This window comes from Hyla sarda, chromosome 5 (genome assembly GCF_029499605.1).
Source record: "Hyla sarda isolate aHylSar1 chromosome 5, aHylSar1.hap1, whole genome shotgun sequence".
NCBI classification, from domain to species: Eukaryota; Metazoa; Chordata; class Amphibia; order Anura; family Hylidae; genus Hyla; species Hyla sarda.
Window position 1 is genome coordinate 41,748,023 of NC_079193.1, and position 25,139 is coordinate 41,773,161.

Here is a 25,139-nt window from a genome sequence, read left to right on the forward strand (position 1 = left end):
ATAATCATAACCTTAGTAGAGTCTCTCTCAGGTAGCCACAGGTCCCAACGGGTCTACAGGCCCACCAGCCACAAAGGTAACACTGGGATAGTTCAAACTTGCTGGCAGCCATAATTAACTATGGATAGTCTCTTAAAGGGGTACTCGACCCTAGACATCTTATCCTCTATCGAAAGGATAGGGGGATAAGATATCTAATTGTGGGGGTCCCGCCGCTGGGAACCCCCGCAATCTCTGAGCAGCACCTGGTGTTCCTTTAGAATGCTGGGTGCAGGGGGCAGGCGTCGTGACGTCCCGGCCAGGCCCCCTGATGATGTCACACCACGCCCCCTCAATGCAAGTCTATGGGAGGGGGCGTGGTGATTACCACGCCCCCTCCCATAGACTTGCATTGAGGGGGCGTGTTGTAATGTCACGAGGGACTTGACCGTGACGTCACGACCCCCGCCACCTGCTACAAGCGTTCGGAACAAAATGTTCCGAACGCTGGGGCAGCGGAGTACCCCTTTAAGTCCCAAGAGGAACTTCCCTGCTACAGGGATACTGCTAAGGCCTCTCCTATGCCTGTCTGGTACATTGCTACTCGCTGCTTTGCAGTTGCTTGCTCTTACTTTTGACCTCCAGGTATCGCTCAGCCTACAATGGTAGCCCTGCTCACCAACATAGTTCTGGACACCAAAAAGAACCACAGATAGCACAGATGGTCTTTTCTCTGTATTTTGAGCACTGAAACTCCTGGCTCCTCAACTTCGTGCCGCTGATTGTCCTCTCATTTAATAGCCTGCCTTAGTCCTTGTTCACATGGCCGAAAATGTGCGTAATGTCTGCGCAGAAAAAACAGGCAAACAGGCAAAACAGACATTCTGCTCATTTGACAGCAGAAAGAATAGATAGAATATCTATTCTTTTTTTATGAATTTTTTTATGAAGATGCAGGAATAGGGATTTCCGTGCCATAAATATCAGCCATGGAAATTCCAGTGACATGAATGGGACTCTGCTGCAGAGCTGCACGATTGTCCATGCGGAATATTCTGGCAGAATTCCGGACAAAGACAGAAATGCATTTCCGAGCATATTCAGCCAAAATAATTTTACGCTGCACAAATTCAGCCATGTGCACGGTGCAGCAAATTCCCATCGAAAACAATGGGACTCTGCTGCAACAGAATTTTCCGATCTGAATTTTTCCGCACCCATATCACTGATCAGTTAGATTGCTTTCACTGTTGAATGCAATCTAATGATTACCTATAATTGTCATCTTGGAGACTTTAAAAGTGTTACATTAAAAAAAATATTTAAAAAAATTAAGAAACATTTAAATCACCCTTTTACCTATTTTACAAAAAAACATCAAAACATCAAAATATAATGTCTATGACCCGCAGGATGTAAAAAGAAATACCAAATGACAGAATTGCTGATTTTTGTTCACATCGTATATCTGAAAAAGAAATTAATAAAAAGTGACCAAAAAGTCTCATCCAAACAAAAATTGTACTGATAAAAACCACCAGATCACACCGCAAAAAATAAGTCCTCATACAGTCCTTAACACAGAATATAAAAGTGTCAAAGGGGTCAGAAGAGGACAATTTTAAGCATACTTATTTTCTTACAATAAGTTATAATTTTTTTGAATTAGTCAAATAAAACAAAATCTATATAAATTTGAAATCGTATTGACTTACAGAATAAATGTAACATGTCATTTCAACCGTAAAATGCACTGTGTAGAAACGTATTTGCTAAATTGTGAGTTTTTTTTCCCCCCACCATAGACTTTCTGGTAAAATAAATTATGTACAGTAATTACAAAGTACAATTGGTCCTGCATAAAAATAGCCCTCTTGTATGGGGAAAAATGTAAAGACTTAGGGCTAACAAAAAGTGCTAATGAAAAAAATAAAAAAATAAATGAAAACGCAGAAATGAAAATTGGCCGCGTCCTTAAGGGCTCGTTCACACAGCCGCCTTCTCCCGTCCAAAAATGCCCGTTATGCAACCCATTTGCTAATTTTGCAAACGGGTTGTAAAGGGCTGTAAACGGATCCCATTGATCTCAATGGGATTTTTTTACAGTCCTTTATCACCCGTTTGCACCCGTTATGTTTCTAACCCGTTATTTTTGACGGCCAAAAGACGTTCCATGCCCAATTTTTTTGCCCGTCAAAAATAACGGGTGAAAAACGGGTCTTTTAAATTTAACGTTGAAGTCTATGGGAGACGGGTTACAAACGGGTTACCCTTTAATGTACCCGTTTGCCCCCGTTAATTTCAATCCGTTTTTCACCTCTATTTTCTTCTGAGCATGCTCAGAAGAGGTGGCATGAACCAGGAATTAACGGATTAAAGGATTAACGGATTAAAATGGGTGCAAACGGATATAATATAGGAGTTTTCAACCGTTAAAAAAAAAAAAAACGGGTTACTAGACCAGTTTGCACCCGTTGGTAACCCGTTTTTTTCACGTTCCGTTATTTTACTTGAACGGGTGACTATCGGGACGGGAACCAACGGCTGTGTGAACTTAGCCGAAGGGGTTAAACAGATTATGTGAACACTAAGCCACAAGGCAATCTAGTGTTTCCCAACCAGGGTGCTTCCAGCTGTTGCAAAACTACAAATCACAGCATGCTGGGCGTTGTTGTTTTGCAACAGCTGGAGTAACATTGGTTGGGAAAACCAGTATACTTCACTAGATAATTTACAAGATAATATATTACAGCAAATAAAGGATTCTATGTGTGCTTTATTATTTTACTTTTCTCATTATCCAATCCTCACTACAACAAAATGGCCGCCCCAATGTTTACAATTTGTTTCTCCGCTGGCATGGAAATGTCTGTATGAATAAAGTTATTCGGGAAAAAAACAAGAAAAAAAAAACAACCTTTAGCGATCACGCGTTGCTGTGTTCGTGATCTCCCTTAGGACTACACTTCCCGGGACGCTTTGCGGCGGGTTATGACAGATGGGGACACTATGACGGCTCCGGGCTCTGCAGGTGTCTTTTCAGGTGATTTGCTGTCTATGGCGCCGTCCTCAGCCGTCGCGCAGGCTCTACAATAGGTGGCATTAGTTGTGCGCTTTGTTTGCTGCGCCCGGCCGCACGTCACCCTGACCTTTGTATCCAGGGATGGGGTGAAGCTGTCGGCTGTGTTGTCATGGCGTTCTCTGCTTGGCTGGAGATGCTTTAGTGATTGCATAGGCTTATTGTGCTGTCAAGGCATGCTGGGAGTTGTAGTTCTGCAAGAGCAGGAAAACGGCGGACTTCCCCTTTAAGAAGCACTGTGGCTGTCAGGGCATTCTGGCATATTGCTATTGCAGAACTACAACTCCCAGCATGCCCTTAAAGGTTGAGGTCTTAAGGCAGTGTTTCCCAACCATGGTGCCTCCAGCTGTGGTGAAACTACAACTCCCAGCATGCCCGGACAGCCTTTGGCTGTCCGGGCATGCTGGGAGTTGTAGTTTCGCCACAGCTGGAGGCACCATGGTTGGGAAACACTGCTTTAAGGGGAAGTCTGCGGCTTTCTAGCTGTTGCAAAACTACAACTCCCAGCATGCCTTGGCAGACACAGTGCTAAAAACGGAAGTCTATGGTTTTATACTGTTGCAAAACTACAACTCCCAACATGCCCCTACAGCCAAGTGCCTAAATGGGATGTTTACAGTTTTTCAGCTGTTGCAGTACTACAACTCCCAGCATGCCCTGACAGCTACAGCGCTTTAATAGGATGTCTGCATTTTTTTTTTTTTTTTAGCTCACAGATACATCTGTGGTTTTCCAGCTATTGCAGAACTACAACTTCCAGCAAGCCCAGACAGTCTTTGGCTGTTCGGTCATGCTGGGAGTTGTAGTTTTGCAACAGCTGGAGGCACTTTAGTAGGGAAACACTGTTCTCATGACCTGTATCATAGGATGCTTGTAGTACATGTCTGCAGACCTGTGGTCGAATAGTAAGTGTGGCGGACAGGATATGAGGACGAGATCTGAGGGGTCAGGATATGAGGACGAGATCTGAGGGGTCAGGATATGAGGACGAGATCTGAGGACAGGATTTAAGGTCAGGCTATGAGGTTAGGATTTAAAGGGGTACTTTGGTGGAAAACATTTTTTTTTTTCAATCAACTGGTGCCAGAAAGTTATACAGATTTGTGAATTACATAATTATTTAAAAATCTTAATCCTTCCAGGACTTATCAGCTGCTGTATACTCCACAGGAAGTTATTTTCTGTCTGACCACAGTGCTCTCTGCTGACACCTCTGTCCATGTCAGGAACTGTCCAGAGCAGGAGTGGTTTGCTATGGGAATTTGTTTGTACTCTGTACAGTTCCTGACATGGACAGAGGTGTCAGCAGAGAGCATTGTGGTCAGACAGAAAAGAAATTCAAAAAGAAAAGAACTTCCTGTGGAGCATACAGCAGCTGAAAAGTACTGAAAGGATTAAGGTTTTTAAATAGAAGTAATTTACAAATCTTTTTTACTTTCTGGCATCAGTTGATTTAAAAATAAATTGTTTTCCACCGGAGTACCCCTTTAAGGTCAGGATATAAGGATGGGGACATGAGGTCGGGATATGAGGATGAGAGCGTCATTGCTTCTTTTCCTCTCCTACAAGGTTTAGGTAGGAATAGAGATGAGCGAATTTACAGTAAATTCGATTCGTCATGAACTTCTCGGCTCGGCAGTTGATGACTTTTCCTGCATAAATTAGTTCAGCTTTCCGGTGCTCCGGTGGGCTGGAAAAGGTGGATACAGTCCTAGGAAAGAGTCTCCTTCTACTGTATCCACCTTTTCCAGCCCACGGGAGCACCTGAAAGCTGAACTAATTTATGCAGGAAAAGTCATCAACTGCCGAGCCGAGAAGTTCGTGACGAATCAAATTTACTGTAAATTCGCTCATCGCTAGGTAGGAAGACCGGGCAATGCTGGATACTCTGCTAGTGTATGACTAAATAGCCAACTGGGTGTTACCATTTAGGGGCGTGTCTCTACACTGTCTGCTATTATAAACTCTGATTGGATAGTCTGACAGTGTAGGGACATGTACCCAGCTGGCAAGACCCTGTTTGCTTTTTAGTCAGACATTTCCGATAAGAACAACAGAGGAACGGCACAACACCGAGCTATAAGAAAAAATGTTCCAGAATTGTTATTTAAAGCACAACTGTCATGACATTTTGGTGCAATAACCTGCACACAGCCTTTGTACTATGTGCAGGTGGTGGGTATAGCAATGTTTTTACCTCATATTTGGCGGCTTTCATGACTGCAAAAAAGGGTTTTATTCAAAGCCACTGACGGTCGGATAGGCGTGGCGCGAGGTACGCGATGCCCCGCCGCCGCCACGCCCACCCCCACGCCTTCCCCGTATGTCTGCGCTGGGACCTGTGTGTGATTGACACACAGGTCCCAGCGCATGCGCCCTTCAGCTAATCGAACCTGCGCGCTGCTGTGTGTCATCCAGCAAGCGCTCGCTCCCACTGCCGTCTTCCTCCTTAGTGCGCCTCTGCAGAGCAGCTCGCAATCAGGTTAGTTCTCAATACTAGGTGCAGAGAGGAAGCGCGCTCTCTGCACCTAGCACTGCGCAGGCGCACTGAGGATGAAGACGGCGGCGGGAGCGAGCACTTGCTGGATGACACACAGCAGCGCGCAGGTTAGATTAGCTGAAGGGCGCATGCGCAAGGACCTGTGTGTCAATCACACAGAGGTCCCAGCGCGGACATACGGGGAAGGCTTGGCGGCGGCGGGGCATCGCGTACCTCGCGCCATGCCTATCCGACAGTCAGTGGCTTTGAATAAAAGCCTTTCTTGCAGTCATGAAAGCCGCCAAATTTCAGGTAAAAGTATTGTTATAACCACCACCTGCACATAGTACAAAGGCTGTGTGCAGGTTATTGCACCAAAATTTCATGACAGTTGCGCTTTAAAGGGGTACTCCGCTGCCCAGCATTTGGAACAAACTGTTCCGATTGCTGGAGCCGGCGCCGGGTGCTCATGATGTCATAGCCCCCACCCCCTCAATGCAAGTCTATGGGAGGGGGCGTGACGTCTGTCACGCCCCCTCCCATAGACTTGCATTGAGGGGGTGGGGCTATGACATCACAAGCTCCCGACTCCAGCATTCAGAACAGTTTGATCCAAACGCTGAGCAGTGGAGTACCCCTTTAATGGGGAATACAAGGATTTACTAAAACAGGTCAGAAGAGGTGACCAGTCCTATTTAAAGAGGTCGCCCATGAAGCCCTGGCAGCTTTCCCCAGAATTAATCCAGGTCCCCACAATCAACTCATTGTGGCGGTAGTTGAAGGCCATGTGACTGTTCTCCATGGTTTACATACAGACGGAGCAGGATATAACAGTGTCTGCCTGGAAGCCAAATATCTTTGGATTTGCTTATAAAAGTAACCAATGAGCCTACAGGCAACAATACTGTACCAGGGTCACAGGTCCCTGGCGTATTTTTAATATTTAAGGAAAACTTTCAAATATCAATTTACAGACCTTAAACCCTTACATTGTGCATAAAATGTTCCGATTTTGCTTTACTTAGTCGTCATTCACTTGGATAAGGATCCTTCCCTCGGGGTATTTGTCAGTGTTTACCAGCCAGGGTGCCTCCAGCTGTTGCAGAAACTACAACTCGCATCGTGTCCGGAAAGCCAACGTCTTGCAACATCAAGATCACATCACGTTTTGGGGATATGATAGTCTGATCTGGCGTGAGAATTTGAAAACCGTCTGCTACCGTATCCCCACTCGACCTGTACTGTACCCCATTTATTTGAATGAGCCAGAGGAAGTCAGTAGAGATGAGCGAACTTACAGTACATTCGATTCGTCACGAACTTCTCGGCTCGGTGGTCGCTGACTTTTCCTGCATAAATTAGTTCAGCTTTCCGGTGCTCCCGTGGGCTGTAAAAGGTGGATACAGTCCTAGGAGACTCTTTCCTAGGACAGTATCCACCTTTTCCAGCCCACTGGAGCACCTGAAAGCTGAACTCATTTATGCAGGATAAGTCATCAACTGCCGAGCCGAGAAGTTCGTGACGAATAGAATTTACTGTAAATTCACTCATCTCTAGAAGTCAGCTAGTGACTGTGGTCGGCTCATTTTTGCACCGTATACGGTTTTGTTGCAGACCACTGTTTTCAGACCGGCAACAAAACCAGATACGGTCAAAAAATGAGGTGACCAGAGTCACTAGATGACTTCATCTGACTCATTCAAATGAATGGGGTATGGCATTACCATATCCCCAAAACGTGATGTGAATGAGCACTCACAGTTATTTGGGGCACGCAACTTACTGTTGCATAACCCCTGTCTCTATGTAGCTCTAACCTTCAAGGAGTACTCTGACATTTACCAACTTATCCACAGGATCTCCCCAAGTCTTCCCACTGCATGGAGCGCAGGGTCAGTAGGGGGATTCAAAGCTCTGTTCTGGGATACGTTGTTTAATGTTGGAGTACCCCTTTAATAGCTCAGAATGCATTGAATTGAGCATTATGGTGTGATATAAAGGGGTGCTCTGGTGGAAAACAATTTTTTTTAAATCAACTGGTGCCAGTAAGTGAAACAGATTTGTAATCCTTCCAATACTTATCAGCTGCTGTTATGATCCACAGGAAGTTCTTTTCTTTTTGAATTTATTTTCTGTCTGACAACACTGCTCTCTGCTGACACCTCTGTCTGTTTCAGAAACTGTCCAGGGCAGGAGAGGTTTGCTATGGGGATTTGCTTGTACTCTAGACAGTTCCTGACATTAACAGAGGTGTCAGCAGAGAGCACTGTGGTCAGACAGAAAGGAAATTCAAAAAGAAAAAAACCTTCTCTGTAGTATACAGCAGCTGAAGTACTGGAAGGATGAAAAAAAAAAATTTAATAGCAGGGATGTGGAATTCCTATAGCCCAACGCCCGGGACATGCAGTTCCGGGCGCCGGGCAGGTGAATTTTTCCGGCCCTTAGCCCAGCTTCGGGCAAGCAGGGCCGGACATGACAAGTGTGGCGGCGCTCAGCAGTCTGTATGGAGAAGGCTCTCGACTTGTGCCCGCTCCATACTCTGCAGCCCCCGGCTGTTCTCAGTAGCTGGGGGCCGCCGATAATAGCCAGCATGCGGCGATTGCCGCGGCGGCATCTAAAGGGATATGTGAATGCTCCCTGGTGGGCTAGTGGGGTGGATCGCGCCCCCCACTATAGAGGTAGCCGGAGGGCTTACCTCTGTTCCCTAGTGATCATGGCTCTGTCATTGATAGATCCTGGCTGGACTAGGCTCTATCAATGGATCGCAGAGCACACAGATCAATGGATTTCAATAGAACTGTATTGATCTGTATGAGGAATCTAATGATTCCTCCTAAAAGTCTAATAAAGTATAAAAAAAAAAATTAATAAAAGTTTAAGGGGTTAAAAGATACACATTAACCCCTTCCATGTTAAAAGTTCAAATCACCCCCTTTTCCTTTATAAAAACATGTAAACATAATAAAAATAAACATTTAGTATCACTGTGTGCGTATTGTACAGACTATTAAAATATAACATTATGTATCCCATACGGTAAATGACGTAAATGTAAAAAAAAATACCAAACCACAGAATTGCAAGTTTTTATAATATCCCAGAAAAAAAAGAGTTAAAAAGTGATTAAAAAGTCGGATTAATACCAAAATGGTACCGATACAAAAAACAGCTGATGGCGCAAAAAAATGAGCCCTCATACAGCCTGGTATGCGGAATTTTTTTTTTTTTATAAAAACTACAGGGGTCAAAAAATGGCAATGAAAAAAAAATTCTAAAAAGTTCAGAATTTTTTTCAAATTAGTAAAGCATGACGGAAAGTATACAAATCTGGTATCGCTGTTATCAGGCGGCCTAAAGTATCAAAACAACATGTTATCTCAACCACAAGGTAAATGGCGCAGAAAAGAAAAACACGAAATTTGCTATTTCAATTTCACTTCACTGATTTTATATATATATATTTGGTTCGGAGAATATGTTATTGAAAAATTTAAAGGTATCATTATAGTAGGTAGTTATGGCTATTATAGGGCGAGAGTGTAAAAGCGAAAATTGGCCAGGACAAGTGGACCGTCATGGGGGACAAGTATATTTTGCTCCGTTTTAGTCCCGTAGACGAGTAGTTTTTTATTACTATTATTTTATTATTTATTATTATTATTAACTTTTTTTTTTTTCCAAATCAACTGGTGCAAGACAGTTAAACAGATTTGTAAATTACTTCTATTCAGGGGGTGTAGAAATTTAAAGGGGTTATCCAGGAAAAAACTTTTTTTTTTATATATCAACTGGCTCCAGAAAGTTAAACATATTTGTAATTTACTTGTATTAAAAAATCTTAATCCTTTCAGTACTTATGAGCTTCTGAAGTTTAGGTTGTTCTTTTCTGTCTAAGTAATCTCTGATGACACCTGTCTCGGGAACCGCCCAGTTTAGAAGAGGTTTACTATGGGAATTTGCTTCTAAACTGGGCGTTTCCCGAGACAAGTGTCATCAGAGAGCACTTAGACAGAAAAGAACAACCTTAACTTCAGAAGCTCATAAGTACTGAAAGGATTAAGATTTTTTAATAGAAGTCATTTACAAATCTGTTTAACTTTCTGGAACCAGTTGATATACATAAAAAAAGTACCCCTTTAAAAAAAATACCCCTTTAAATTTCTACATCCCCCTGAATAGAAGTAATTTACAAATCTGTAAGTTGATTTGGAAAAAAAAAAAAAAGTTTTCGACCGCAGTACTCGCTTGAGTAACATGGGGGAGGGGGGGGGGTGGAGATTCATCAAGACCTGTTCAGAGGAAAATTTCACCAGTTGCCCATAGCAACCAGCTCGCTGCTTTCATTTTTTTTTTAAAAAGGCCTATGAAAAATGAAAGAAGCGATCTGATTGGTTGCTATGGACAACTGTTCCACTCTTTCTCTACACAACGTTTAATTAATCTCCTCTTTAGTCTTTTGGAGTCTACATTGCAGGTAATGTCACATTTGGTGGGAAAAATCACGTAGCGCTATTTTTCTAGGAAAAACAACAACCACCACAACAGAAACCATCGGAACCGGTTTTCATTCAATATGGGGGGGTCGTGCAAAGGATCTGGCTGTATGGGGACACGTGGAGTCCCTTTATCTGTGTAGTACAGGGTTAACGGGGGCTCTGCGTGCCACCACATGGGGCTCCATTTCAAAGATTTTCCGTAAAATATGTCACCTAATGAAGCTTTCCGTATGTTTTTACTGCCAAATTCATACAGAATCTTTTTTTATTTTTATTTTTTCTCCTTTTCTTCCAGGATTTTGATCTTTCAGGATTAGTCTTTTTGCAATCTCCTCATCTGCAATATGGCGGACACAAAGCCCCTTCACCAAACAAGATTTGAAGCGGCCGTCAGCGTCATCCAAAGTCTTCCTAAGAATGGTAAGAATATGGCAATAGCATAAAACAGTGTTTCCCAACCAGGGTGCCTCCAGCTGTGGCAAAACTACAACTCCCAGCATGCAACTTTTCAGACATTTATAGCATAAAACAATGTTTCCCAACCAGGGTGCCTCCAGCTGTTGCAAAACTACAACTCCTAGCATGCAACTTATCAGACATTTATAGCATGTAGCAGTGTTTCTCAACCAGGGTGCCTCCAGCTGTTGCAAAACTGCAACTCCCAGCATGCAACTCATTAGACATGTATAGCATGTAGCAGTGTTTCTTAACCAGGGTGCCTACAGCTGTTGCAAAACTACAACTCCCAGCATGCAACTTTTCAGACATTTATAGCATAAAACAGTGTTTCTCAACCAGGGTGCCTCCAGCTGTTGCAAAACTACAACTCCCAGCATGCAACTTTTCAGACATTTATAGCAAAAATCAGTGTTCCTCAACCAGGGTGCCTTTATCTGTTGCAAAACTACAACTCCCAGCATGCCCGGACAGCCAACGGCTGTCCGGGCATGCTGGGAGTTGTAGTTTTGCAACAGCTGAAGGCACCCTGGTTGAGAAACACTACTTTATCCTATAAATGTCTGATAGATGCAGGCCCGGGACCCCGACCTATCTTGACATTGAGCCTTCCCATCCCGGCTCCAGCCTGGTTGTGGTCACCTGAGGTGATCACGAAGCTGAAACCCGTCAAGACAACTGTTTCATGCAATTTGCATAACTCCCTCAGTTGTTAATAGGAATTGCGTAAAACAACGTAGCACGGCGAGCGACATAGTTTCTGTAACTCCAGAGGGGTATCCCCTTCTTGACATTTATATCAAATGCACAGGATATAGCATCAATGTCTGATAAATGTGGGCCCCACCTCAGGGCCCCCTATCCCATTCTGGGCCTGCCTGATCTGTCTGAGGCTGGGTTCACACCACGTTTATGCAATACAGATTAAAAAAAAAAAACTTATTCCTCAAAACCTGACTAAACTGTATTGAAAAGTGTGTACAAATTTTAACCCGTATACAGTTAAAAACCGTATACGGTTTAAAAAATTATGTCCAGATTCATCCGTTTAAAAAAAAAAAAAAAAAAACACGTTTACGTTTTTAACTTTTCACTCCATTATGAATAAAGTTTCACTTGTTTGATTGAAATTCCAACAAAAAAAACTGTGCAAAGTCAAAAACTGTATGGTGAAAACCGGATGGAACTGTACACACGTACAGTTCCCATGTTAAAAAAAATAAATAAAAAAAAGGATAAGGATTAATACAGTTTTTCACCCGGACCAAAAACCATGGAAGGCTACGGTTTTGGGTACAGGAAAAAAAACTGACAAAACCTTACAGGATGCAAAACGGATACAACCTGATGCATCTTTTGGCCTACGGTTTTCAATGGAGAGTCAGTGCATACGGTTTTCAATACGGTTCCATACGGTTTTCACATTGAAAACGTATACGGGAACTATATTGCAAAAACGTGGTGTGAATGCACCCGTAGTGTACTGTTTTGGGCACGGGAAAAAAACTGACAAAACCGTACAGGATGCAAAACGGATACAACCTGATGCATCTTTTGGCATACGGTTTTCAATGGAGAGTCAGTGCATACGGTTTTCAATACGGTTCCATACGGTTTTCACATTGAAAACGTATACGGGAACTATATTGCAAAAACGTGGTGTGAATGCACCCGTAGTGTACTGTTTTGGGCACGGGAAAAAAACTGACAAAACCGTACAGGATGCAAAACGGACACAACCTGATGCATCTTTTGGCATACGGTTTTCAATGGAGAGTCAGTGCATACGGTTTTCAATGCGGTTCCGTGCGGTTTTCAAATTGAAAACGTATACGGGAACTGTACTACAAAAACGTGGTGTGAACCCGTCTTTACCCTCATGCTTTACACTGCAGCTCAGCTTTAGGTCACTGCTGGTGGAGGTGATGATAGCGCAGGCAGTGTTATTGTAATGTGTTACTATTTAGGTATCTGATTGTGTAATGCCTTAGGTACGTGTCCAGGTTAGTGAATTATGATCACATGTAGAATAAGTAAGATATAAATAAGAGTTTCACCTTACTGAACTGTGATCTTTCTCTGCAGGCTCTTTCCAGCCATCCAATGAGATGATGCTGAAGTTCTACAGTTTTTACAAGCAAGCGACACAAGGCCCGTGCAATGTACAAAGACCTGGATTCTGGGATCCTGTTGGTCGATACAAATGGTGATTCCCTATACCTGTGCAGTGTATAGATAAAGCAGTGGATTATGTTGTATCTATTTGTGTACAGTGATCCTTCAACTTACAATGGCCCCAGGTTACAATATTTCCAACATATAATGATCTTTTCTGGACCATTGTAACTTGAAACCAGACTCAACATACAATGATACAGACAGTCCAGATCTGTGAAACGTGTCAATGGCTGAAAGAACCGACCAATCGGAATGGGCATTCACTGGTAATTCACCTGTATTACTGAAGCGTATGCACTGACTGGCTGTCTGGTAGCGCCCCCTACAGTACAGGGAGGTATTACATGTTCTGTACCTGTGCCAGGATTAGCTGCTCCTGTGGACACCAGGTGAGGGCGGCTCCATGTTACTTTTTTAGGACACTGTGTGTACTGTACAGGACCCTGAAGAAGCTCCTGTCCTCTACATAGACAGTGATTACAGCTCCCAGCAGATCTTTCTTACTTTTATATGTAAGGACTTGATTTATCTATATTAGTTTTCTACTTATTTTCCTTTAATCCTCACTTTTTCCTATTTTTGGATGACATTTTGTTGGCTTCAGAACCAATTACCAGGTTTTCATAGAGTTTTATGTTCTCAACTTACAATGGTCTCAACATACAATGGTTTCAACATACAATGGTCGTCCTGGAACCGATTAATATTGTAACTTGAGGGATCACTTGTACTGGTTACTTTGTCATAGCAGACATCACTACCCTGTGTATCACAGGCTGCCTGCTTGTGGTTTAAAAGCTGGAACCTTTACCCTTTGTACTAATGTTTATCTGTTGATATAGCCTACAGATTGGCACCATGTATTTGTTTGTAATTGATTTTTTTTCTCATCAAGTGAAAATCACTTACTTAGTATAGTGAAACCTTGAACAATTAAAACAACAAACTCCACCCCATTTGAGAACCGTTTAGGGTACTTTATAGATGCAGGATCTGCTGCTTATTTTGCTGCACATTTTCTGCAGCTGATTTTTCTACACATTGAAGTCAGCAGCAGAAAATATGCAGCAGGTCCTATATGTGTGAACACAAGTGGATTTTTGTGCTGATTTTGCGCAGCTGATCTGCTGCTTTTTATTTTCTGCTGCTTATTTCCTGAAAATCCTGATTGCAGCATCCGCAGAAACATTGAACCTACAGTATTTCTGCGTATTCCACTTGGAAATGCATTCTGGCTATGAAGATTTTACATTTCCCATCGGTCCAAGTGCTGCTGAAACATGCAAATGCCCATTTTCCACCATGTGAACATAGCCTTAGGGTAGTGTCACACGAAGCAAATCCGCAGGGTATCTGATCCTGCGAATGCGTTACTGACTGTCCCTAGTGTGAGCCTCCTGCTGTGCCCATGCGTCCTGCTTTGTCTGCTCGTAGCAGCACTCCACTGCTACGAGCAGACACACATTGATCTGTGAGTTGCCGAGTCTCCTGCTAGGAGCAGATAAAGCAGGACGCACGGTCTCAGCAGGAGGCTCACTCTAGGGGCGGTCAGTAGCGCATTTGCAGTGTCAAATATGATGCGGATGCGCTATATGTGACCCTACCCTTAGGGTACGTTCACACGAGCGGACCCACAGCTATTTTACGCTGCAGATCCGCCACTGAAGGACCGCTACATGGTGGCTTAACATGTGTCTGCTCGGAGTGGCAATACGAGCAGACAAACTGAAGCGATGTGTGAGTCGCCGCGCATGCGCAGTGTACATGCACGCATCACGTCCGCCCCCTCTGCTCCATGAGCTAGGCAGAGAGCGGCAGCGATGTGCGAGTATACTGCACATAGAAGTGTGTCTGCTCTTAGCAGTGTATTGCCGCTCCGAACAGGCACATGAAAAGCCACCATGTAGGGGTCCTTCAGCGGCGGATCCACAGCATAAAGTACTTAGGGTACGTTCCCACCTGACGTATATTTTGCTGCATATTTGCTGCTGCATATTTTCCTACCCATTGACTTCAATGGGAAATAAAATACGCAGCAGCAAATACGCAGCAAAATACGCCAGGTGGGAACGTACCCTTAAGCTGCATTCTGCTGTCAGAGTTGGAAAAGCAACTGAAAAGAATTAGAATTCCCTGCAGCTGCTGTTGTCTAACTCACCAGCTGGTACAGCATAAGGTTACATGGGTGACAGATGAATATTAGGCAGTTGTTTTGCATTATTACTCCATAATATCAAAAAGAGTCTCCTGAAGCCTATTCCAATGATGTGTCAGGTATGCGATAGCTGTTTTAGTTCCACACTCCAATGGTCCATACCGTATAAACCAGCTATTTTAGCCAGTCATGGACCATTTTAGAAAGCATTTTAATAATGACCTTGTATCACGTTTGATTTTAAGAACTTTTCTTTCTTTTTTAAGTTGTTGAGTTAAATTTTCTAGGGATGCCTGGAACTCATTGGGTGACATGTCTAAGGAAGATGCCATGATTGCTTATGTTGATGAAATGAAAAAGGTAAGAAGTTGTAGAGTACTTTTAGATATTCTTTATGATAAAATTCTAAGAAAAGTCTCAAAGAAAAGTATTCTCCTAGCCCATAGAATAGTAAAAGGAAAGCTCATCATATTAAAGGGGTACTCCAGTGGGAAACTTTTAAATTTTTTTTTTTTTTTAATCCTTAATACACTGGTGTCAGAAAGTTATACAGATTTGTAAATTACTTCTATTAAAAAAATCTTAATTCTTTCCAGTACTTATTAGCATCTGTATACTACAGAGAAAATTATTTTCTTTTTGGATTTCTTTTCTGACCACAGTGCTCTCTGCTGACACCTCTGTCCATTTTAGGAACTGTCCAGAGCAGGGGAGGTTTGCTATGGAGATTTTCTCCTGCTATGGACAGTTCCTGAAATGGACAGAGGTGTCAGCACAGAGCACTGTGTTCGTGACAGAAAAGAAATCCAAAAAAAGAATGAATTTCCTCTGTAGTATACAGGCGCTAATAAGTACTGGATGGATTAAGATTTTTTAATAGAAGTAATTTACAAATCTGTTTAACTTTCTGGCATCAGTTGATTTAAAAAAAATTAAATAAAATAAAGTTTTCCACCAGAGTACCCCTTTAAAGTCTACGATGAAACTTAAAGTTTCACTCTGTTCCCTATGTGGTTTGTGTTTCTGCAAACATTACTATAGCCAAAGGCTTATTGTGCTTGTGCTTATACCAAAATACTCTTCCACCTACCTAAGGAGGTACCCCTGAACTTACACTAAGGTTCACTCTAAATTTAGGGACTTGATATTTTTATGATCTGCTTAGTTGGACTGCATGTATTCTGGACTATTAAATAAGTTTTCCTTTAATGACAATTTATTACCAATCCAATAGATCATATAGCTGGTTAGGAAACACTGGCATAGATGGTAAGTCTTTGATCAGGTGGGGTCCAACTGCTCTGACTCCCACTGGTTACAAGCCCTCCATTCAAAGTCTATGGGACTGCAGAACATAACTGAGTGCTGTGCCATATTTTGCATACTTGACCGCCACTATTGGTTTTGCAATTGCTTTAATTAGAAAATTTTCAGTACTTCATTCTGAAAAAGCCAGTAAAACAACTGCCCCCCCCCCCCCCCGCCTGCTTGGACACATACTAGTCCTGCTGTGTCCATGCGTCATCACCTAAGTCATGGACACACTTCCTTGATTGACAGATGTGAGCGCAGGGCTCACAGCTAGAGGAAAAATCTTCCCACTGTCATCTTGTGTCCCGCTACTGTCAGGGAGGACAAGCTGGGAGTTGTAGTTTTGCTAATGCTAGGGGAGATGTGAGCAGACAGCAAACTGAGGGAGGGGGCGGAGACATGCACAGTGAGGCCACGCCCCCTCCCTTTGACAGGAATTCAGACTAGTGAGCTAAATTAAAAGTGTAATAAAAAAAAAAAAAATAAAGGTGCTAAAAAATGTTTTTTTTGTTTGATCTGACAAGTACGCTTTAAAGAATTATTATTATGGGAAAATCCCTTTAAGTAAGAAGCACAGACTGTTGACCAGAAGATCTTTCCCCAAAAGCTATAGCTTCCAATTATCTTATATGGGGGGGGGGGGGGGGAAGGGGACAAATACCGGCCTTTTAACTGGTATTAACAGAATATATAGTGTGCAAAGAAACTGATCACCTATCGTGTTGCGCTCCGAGCACAACACCGAAAATTGCCTAAGGGGGTGGGCATTGATAGCAGCAGGAGTCCGTGTCTGTCCATACCCTGGATTCCTGATACGGTCGTAGAACTGGAGAATTCAACATCATGCGGCTGTGTGGGAGAAAGAGGACACTTCTCTGGCGCTTGCTGGATGTAGGTCCGCAATGAAGATTTCAGACTTCAGAGTGGTAGAGGTAAAACAGCGTTTTTATTTGAACAGATTGGAGGGACAACGTGTTTCGAGGGGACCGCTCCCCTCTTCATCAGGTCATGACCTGATGAAGTGGGGAGCCCTCCCCTCGAAACGCGTTGTCACCCCCATTTTGTTTTAAAAAAAAAAGGGTGTTTTACCTCTACCACTCTGAAGTCTGAAATCTTCATTGCGGACCTACATCCAGCAAGCGCCAGAGAAGTGTCCTCTTTCTCCCACACAGCCGCATGATGTTGAATTCTCCAGTTCTACGACCGTATCAGGAATCCAGGGTATGGACGGACACGGGCTGCTGCTGCTATCCATGCCCGCGGTGTTGTGCTCGGAGCGCAACACAATAAGGTGATCAGTTTCTTTACACACTATATATTCTGTTAATGCCAGTTAAAAGGCACAGGGTGCGCCCTCTGAAAAGGGATTAAATCATAATACACAAAAATGTGCAAGGCTTTTGGATTCTTGTTTCACTTGATGGAGGCTTTGGACTACCCCATAGCCCAGTTTTCCCCAACCAGGGTGCCTCCAGCTGTGGCAAAACTACAACTCCCAGCACATGCTGGGAGTTGTAGTTTTGCCACATCTGGAGGCACCCTGGTTGGGAAATACTGCCATAGCCCTTAGACTGGGGGTATGCCCTAGGGCTGGGCGGTATACCGGTTCATACAGAATACCGAAATTTTTGTGCTGCACCATATGAATTTTAACCCATACCGCAATACCGGTTTGGCCCCTCCCTCTCGGGAATGAATGAATCAGCCCAGCGCTGCGCTGTCCCCACATCGGGGAACTAATCCTATGTGACCTGCGAGCGCTGTTCTGCCCCCCCCACCCCCCCCCCCAATTAATTATCAGCCCAGCGCTGTCCCCATCAGGGTTCTACTCACATGTCACCCGCATGCGCTGCCCTCCTCGTCCCGTTTGTTGTAGCCGCAGGCGCTGACACTCTATACCAGTGGTCTCCAACCTGCGGACCTCCAGATCTTGCAAAACTACAACTCCCAGCATGCCCGGACAGCCGTTGGCTGTCCGGGCATGCTGGGAGTTGTAGTTTTGCAACATCTGGAGGTCCGCAGGTTGGAGACCACTGCTCTATACTGTGCGGTATCCCTATGCCTGGGCTGCAAAAAATAAACAAAAAAAAACTTTAAAACTCTCCTCCCGTTGGTCCGGGACCGGCCTCACTTGTTTCCTGGGGACAGGAACGTCGGACAGCCGTCAGCCTATCACCAGCCGCAGCGATGTTCCGCCTCGGCCGGTGATAGGCTGAGCCCACTGTCATGTAAGGAGCCGGCTTCTTACATGACAGTGGGCTCAGCCTATCACCGGCCGAGGCGGAACATCGCTGCGGCCGGTGATAGGCTGACAGCTTTCCGACGTTCCCGTCCCCAGTGTAAGGCCGACGTAGGTGCGTTAAAGTTTATTTTGTTTACCTTTTTGCAGCCCGGGCATAGGGATACCGCACAGTATAGAGAGTGCCAGCGCCGGCGGCCACAACAAACCGCACGAGGAGGGCAGCGCATGCGGGTGACATATGTCAGTAGTACCCCAATCGGGCTCTGGGCTGATGATTAAAATAGGGGGGGGGCAAGAAATACCGTTATATACAGTGGAACCGCCAAAAGTTTAAAAAATACCGTGATACACACATTTGGTCATACCGCCCAGCCCTAGTATGCCCTAAAAATCTGATGTCTAAAGTCTGTTCTAGCCAAAAAGTACTGGGCCTCCAGCTGTCTTTAGTAAGTGATAAATCATATTATACAAAATTGCACAAAAGAACTAAACTCTCAACCCATTTGCTAGAAAATGAAGCTCTTGCTATCCCCTTCTAAAAGCCTGCTGTAGTAATGTGAATTTCCGAAATATCTTCTCAGCATAGACCGATGATCTGGGTCATTAGATTTCTACAGGAAAATGATAAGTCCTCCTCCGGGATTTCATTACAGCTAAGTGTCTGTCTGTGGTAACATCATCCAGGAGCCGCTCACACCTCTCTTCCCCGCCACCTCACTTATCTTCTAGGACGTGTAGCGTCCTCTAGAATTTCACAGAAGGATAAAATGTTCTGTCAAATATCCGATCGTGAGATGAAAACCAGATAACGGCTTAAAGGGGTACTCCACTGGAAAACATTTTCTTTTAAATCAACTTTTAAATCAATCCTTCCAGTACTTATCAGCTGCTGTATGTTCCACAGGAAGTTCTTTTCTTTTTTAATTTCCTTTCTGTCTGACCACAGTGCTCTCTGCTGACACCTCTGTCCATGTCAGGAACTGTCCAGAGCAGGATAGGTTTGCTATGGGGATTTGCGCCTACTCTGGACAGTTCCTAAAATGGACAGAGGTGTCAGCAGAGAGCACTGTGGTCAGACAGAAAGTAAATAAAAAAATAATAATAATAACTTCCTCTGTAGTATACAGCAGCTGATAAGTACTGGAAGGATTAAGATTTTTAAATAGAAGTAAATTACAAATCTGTTTAACTTTCTGGCACCAGTTGATTTAAATTTTTTTTTTCTCAGTGGAGTACCCCTTTAAATACCTTGCGCAGTTTACGACGGGCGGAGCTCTGTAGCTTATTTAACTCGGGCTGATGTCTTCATGAATATGGGTTATGTTTGATATCAGGTGATCTGAAAGTAATTATAATATTTGGGTCACCGAGAGCGTGTGTACCCTGGTCGGGAAGGAAGCGGGTCTGTAATTGCTGCGCTAAATGGACTAAATGGATGTAATGGTAGATGTGGGAATGTTTATAATAATTGCTATAATCTAAAATAGAGCTGGACTGATCTACGTGGAGACTGTATTTCCTTGCTGTGGTTTGGCAGAGCTTTGATGACGGACTTGCATCATACACTGCTTGAATTGCGGAATCTGTGTCTATATAGGAGGCATGTTATTAGCGAAATATCTCAGTAGTGCAGCCTCAGGCTTTGTTCTTGTTAAGGGGGCCATACACATTATATAGCTTTTCCTTCTGACCTTCCCCATGTACATGCATACTTGACTCATCTGAGCCTGCATGTATTCTTGATATTAGAATATTACCGTATTTTTCACCCTATAGGACGCACCCTATTTTTAGGTGCAAAATCAAAAAAATTAAAGATTTTGAACCCAATAGTGACCTTCAACCTGCGGACCTCCAGATGATGCAAAACTACAACTCTCAGCATGCCCGGACAGCCAACGGCTGTCCGGGCATGCTGAGAGTTGTAGTTTTGCAACATCTGGAGGTCCGCAGATTGAAGACCACTGCATAGGAGGTAATACTCACGTGTCCCCGCCGCTCCGGACCCGTCACCGCTGCCCTGGATGCCGCTCCATCGCTGTCGCCGTGTCTGTATATAACGGTATTTCTTGCCCCCCCCCCCCCCCCCCAATTTTAATTATCAGCCCAGATCCCGATTGGGGTACTACTCACATATGTCACTCGCATGCGCTGCCCTCCTCGTGTTGTTTGTTGTGGCCGCCGGCGCTGACACTCTCTATACTGTGCGGTATCCCTATGCCCGGGCTGCAAAAGGTAAACAAAATAAACTTTAACGCACCTACGTCGGCCTTACACTGGGGACGGGAACGTCGGAAAGCTGTCAGCCTATCACCGGCCGCAGCGATGTTCCGCCTCGGCCGGTGATAGGCTGAGCCCACTGTCATGTAAGAAGCCGGCTCCTTACATGACAGTGGGCTCAGCCTATCACCGGCCGAGGCGGAACATCGCTGCGGCTGGTGATAGGCTGACGGCTGTCCGACGTTCCTGTCCCCAGGAAACAAGTGAGGCCGGTCCCGGACCAACGGGAGGGGAGTTTTAAAGTTTTTTTTTTTGTTTATTTTTTGCAGCCCAGGCATAGTGATACCGCACAGTATAGAGCAGTGGTCTCCAACCTGCGGACCTCCAGATGTTGCAAAACTACAACTCTCAGCATGCCCGGACAGCCATTGGCTGTCCGGGCATGCTGGGAGTTGTAGTTTTGCAACATCTGGAGGTCCGCAAATTGAAGACCCCTGCATAGGAGGTAATACTCACTTGTCCCTGCCGCTCCGGACCCGTCACCGCTGCCCTGGATGTCGCTCCATCGCTGTCGCCGTGTCCCCGTCGCTCCGGAACGTCTCTGCTGCCGGCCGGGTATCCTCGCTCTCCGTCGCCGCCATCACGTCGTTACGCACGCCGACGCACATATGCGACGACGTGATGACGAGGAAGGAGAGCGCCGGCCATACAGGAGATCCCTGAACGGAGAACACACCGAGGAGGCAGGTAAGGTCCCTCCCGGTGTCCTGTAAGCACTAACCCGGCTATTCAGTCGGGCTGTTCGGGAACGCAGCGGTGAAATCTGAACAGCCGGGTTAGTGTCACTTTCCCTTCAGACGCAGCGGTCAGCTTTGATCGCCGCGTCTGAAGGGTTAATACAGGGCATCACCGTGATCGGTGATGTCCTGTATTAGCCGCGGGTCCCGGCCGTTGATGGCCGCAGGGACCGCCGCGATAGGGGTGTATTCGCCGTATAAGACGCACCGACTTTTTCCCCCCAGTTTTGGGGAAGAAAAAGTGCATCTTATACGGCGAAAAATACGGTAGTTTTTTCTCTCTGTGAATTCACATTCTTGATATTAGTATTTCCCAACGAGTGCGCCTCCAGCTGTTGCAAAACTAAAACCCCCAGCATGCCCGGACAGCCTCTGCTGGGGGGGGGGTTGTAGTTTTTGCAACAGCTGAAGGCACACTTGTTGAAAAACACTGCTCTATATAAAATGAGAAATAAGCTGCTGCCAGACTCCTTCCTTAAAGGGGTACTCCACTGGAAAACATATATTTTTTTAAGTCAACTGATGACAGACAGGTAAACAGATTTGTAAATGACTTCTATTAAAAAATCGGAATCCTTCTAGTACTTATAATCTTCTGTATGCTCCACAGGAAGTTCTTTTCTTTTATAATTTCCTTTTCAGTCTGACCACTGCGCTCTCTGCTGACACCCCTGTCCGTGTCAGGAACTGTCCAGAGTAGGAGAGGTTTACTATGGGGATTTGCTTCTACTTTGGACAGTTCCTAAGACAGACATAGTTGTCAGCAGAGAGCACTGTGGTCAGACAGAAAGGAAATTCAAATAGAATAGAACTTCCTGTGGAGCATACAGAAGCTTATAAGTACTGGAAGGATTAAGATTTTTTAATAGAAGTAATATACAAATCTGTTTAACTTTCTGGCACCAGTTGATTGAAATCTTTTTTTTTTTCTAGTGGAGTACCCCTTTAAGAACAAAAGAATTGTATAGCAAAATGCAACTGTACATACGTATTGTACATATTGAAAGAGAGAGCTGCTGGGAGAGCATGTGACACGAGTGTAAAGGGGGTAGAAAACCACTGTCACTGACTATGCTGCTGACGGCTGATCCCCCTCAAAACAAAAGGTTCGGGCTGTTTAAAAAAACACATGCCAACATGGCGTCTTCCTGACATCTGCTTCCAGGAGAGAGTTGATAGGTCACCATATATGTTAGATGGTTGGCCTTTTCCATTGAAATTGGTGGATTCTGCCAACAGGTATCTAATGTGTTTAGGCAGCTTAAAGGGGTACACCGCTGCCCCAGCGTTCAAAACATTTAGTTCCGAACGCTGGGTGTGGGCTGCGGGAGTCGTGACGTCACTGCCACGTCCCTCAATGCAAGTCTATGGGAGGGGGCGTGGCGTCTGCCACGCCCCCTCCCATAGACTTGCATTGAGGGGGGCGTGGCCGAGACGTCACGACCCCTGCTGCCTGCACCCACCGTTTGAAACTAAATGTTCTGAATGCCAGGGCAGCGGAGTACCCCTTTAACTCTAAACCAACATAAAGATCAAGATATTAAAGGGGTATTCCAGGAAAAAAAAACTTTTTTTTACATATATATCAAGTGGCTCCAGAAATTTAAACAGATTTGTAAATTACTTCTATTAAAAAATCTTAATCCTTTCAGTACTTATGAGCTGCTGAAGTTGAGTTGTTCTTTTTTTTTTTTATCTAAGTGATCTCTGATGACACTTGTCTCGGGAACTGTCCAGAGTAGAAGCAAATCCCCATAGCAAACCTCTTCTACTCTGTGCAGTTCCCGAGACAAGCAGAGATGTCAGCAGAGAGCACTGTTGCCAGAAAGAAAAGAACAACTCAACTTCAGCAGCTGATAATTATTGGAAGGATTAAGATTTTTTTAATAGAAGTAATTTACAAATCTGTTTAACTTTCTGGAGCCAGTTGATCTACAGTGGTCCCTCAAGTTACAATATTAATTGGTTCTGGGACGACCATTGTATGTTGAAACCATTGTATGTTGAGACCAGAACTCTATGGAAACCTGGTAATTGGTTCTAAAGCCACCAAAATGTCATCCAAATATAGGAAAAAGTGAGGATTAAAGAAAAATAAGTAGATAACTAATATATATAAAGCAAATCCTTACATATAAAAGTAAGAAAGATCTGCTGGGAGCTGTAATCACTGTCTATGGCAGCGTTTCCCAAGCAGGGAGCCTCCAGCTGTTGCAAAAAAACAACTCCGGGCATGCTGGGAGTTGTAGTTTTGCAACAGCTGGGGGCACCCTGCTGGGAAACACAGATCTATGTAGAGGACAGGAGCTTCTTCGGGGTCCTGTACAGTACACACAGTGGGGGAGATTTATCAAAACCTGTGTAAAGGAAAGGTTGTCCAGTTGCCCATAGCAACCAATCAGATTGCTCCTTTCATTTTGCAGAGGCCTTGTTAAAATTGAAAGAAGCGATCTGATTGGTTGCTATGGGCAACTGGGCAATTTTCCTTCTGGACAGGTTTTGATAAATCTCACCCAGTGTCCAAAAAAGTAACACGAAGCGGCCCTCACTTGGTGTCCAAAGGAGCAGCTAACCCTGGTACAGGTAAAGAGTACAGAACATGTAATACCTCCCTGTACTGTAGGGGGCGCTACCAGTTATCAGTCAGTGCATACGCTTCAGTAATACAGGTAAAGAGTACAGAACATATACCTCTTTGTACTGTAGGGGGCACTACCAGTTATCAGTCAGTGCATACACTTCAGTAATACAGGTAAAGGGTACAGAACATGCTATACCTCTCTGTACTGTAAGGGGCGCTACCAGACATCAGTCAGTGCATACACTTCAGTAATACAGGTAAAGGGTACAGAACATGTAATACCTCTCTGTACTGTAAGGGGCGCTACCAGACATCAGTCAGTGCATACGCTTCAGTAAGACAGGTGTTTTACCAGTAAATTGCCCATTCTGATTGGTCAGATCTTCCGGCCATTGACAGGGTTTGCGGATCTGGACTGTACGTAGTATTGTATTTTGAATCTGGTTTCAACTTACAATGGTCCAGAAAAGACCATTGTATGTGGAAACTATTGTAAGTTGAGGGATCACTGTATAAAAAGTTTTTTTTTTCTGGAATACCCCTTTAAAAGCTATTTATATATACTCTGAAGGCTTTTATATATATATATATATATATATATATATCTACTCCAAAGGCTTTTTTATTTATTTTACATATTTATTTATGTATGGATTTATCTATCTATAGATAGAAGAAAGTTTATAATTTAAAAAAAATTAATGAAAAAAATCACATTCTTGTGCTATTGTGTGACGTTTTGGTAACTAGATTCTTGAGACAATGCCAGTCACGGAGAAAGTGGAAGAATTGCTCCAGGTTATCGGTCCATTTTATGAACTGGTGGAAGATAAAAAACATGGGCGAGGATCTGGTGTAACTTCAGGTCAGGCCAAAACTCCTTTCTATTCTTTTTCTTTTAAATAGTGTATGTTTATTGTTCTCATCTACCACTTTCTCCAATCAAAACTCTCTGCTATCTTTTTTTATTTTTTATTTCCTTACGCATGCCAGTACGACTGGACCGAGTTACTAGGTCTTTAGAAGGTATGAAGGAAAATTCTGTTCTCATTTCTATGTTTCTTTCTTCTAAAATAAAAGTATAAAACATTTTTTTTAAATTTACAGCATGCTGCCATCATACTGTTAAAGGGGTACTCCGGTTAAAAACTTTATATTATATATAT

The 25,139-nt window shown here is 43.9% G+C and overlaps 1 protein-coding gene across 5 annotated transcripts in view; it reads left to right on the top strand.

Annotated features, from left to right (window-relative positions):
- The first annotated feature begins 2,877 nt into the window (after nucleotides 1-2,877).
- ACBD5 (acyl-CoA binding domain containing 5) overlaps nucleotides 2,878-25,139 on the top strand; it is a 57,127-nt gene continuing 34,865 nt past the window's right edge. Inside the window, exons 1-6 of one of the 5 annotated variants that reach the window (XM_056519364.1) lie at nucleotides 2,878-3,022; nucleotides 10,329-10,453; nucleotides 12,575-12,695; nucleotides 15,110-15,182; nucleotides 24,724-24,838; nucleotides 24,967-24,999. In XM_056519364.1, coding sequence (XP_056375339.1) covers nucleotides 10,378-10,453; nucleotides 12,575-12,695; nucleotides 15,110-15,182; nucleotides 24,724-24,838; nucleotides 24,967-24,999 — 418 coding nt within the window. In that variant the 5' untranslated portion in view covers nucleotides 2,878-3,022; nucleotides 10,329-10,377. Of the gene's footprint in view, nucleotides 3,023-10,328; nucleotides 10,454-12,574; nucleotides 12,696-15,088; nucleotides 15,183-24,723; nucleotides 24,839-24,966; nucleotides 25,000-25,139 lie in introns of those variants that run through there. The other 4 variants (XM_056519365.1, XM_056519366.1, XM_056519367.1 and 1 more) reach the window with 4 other exon arrangements.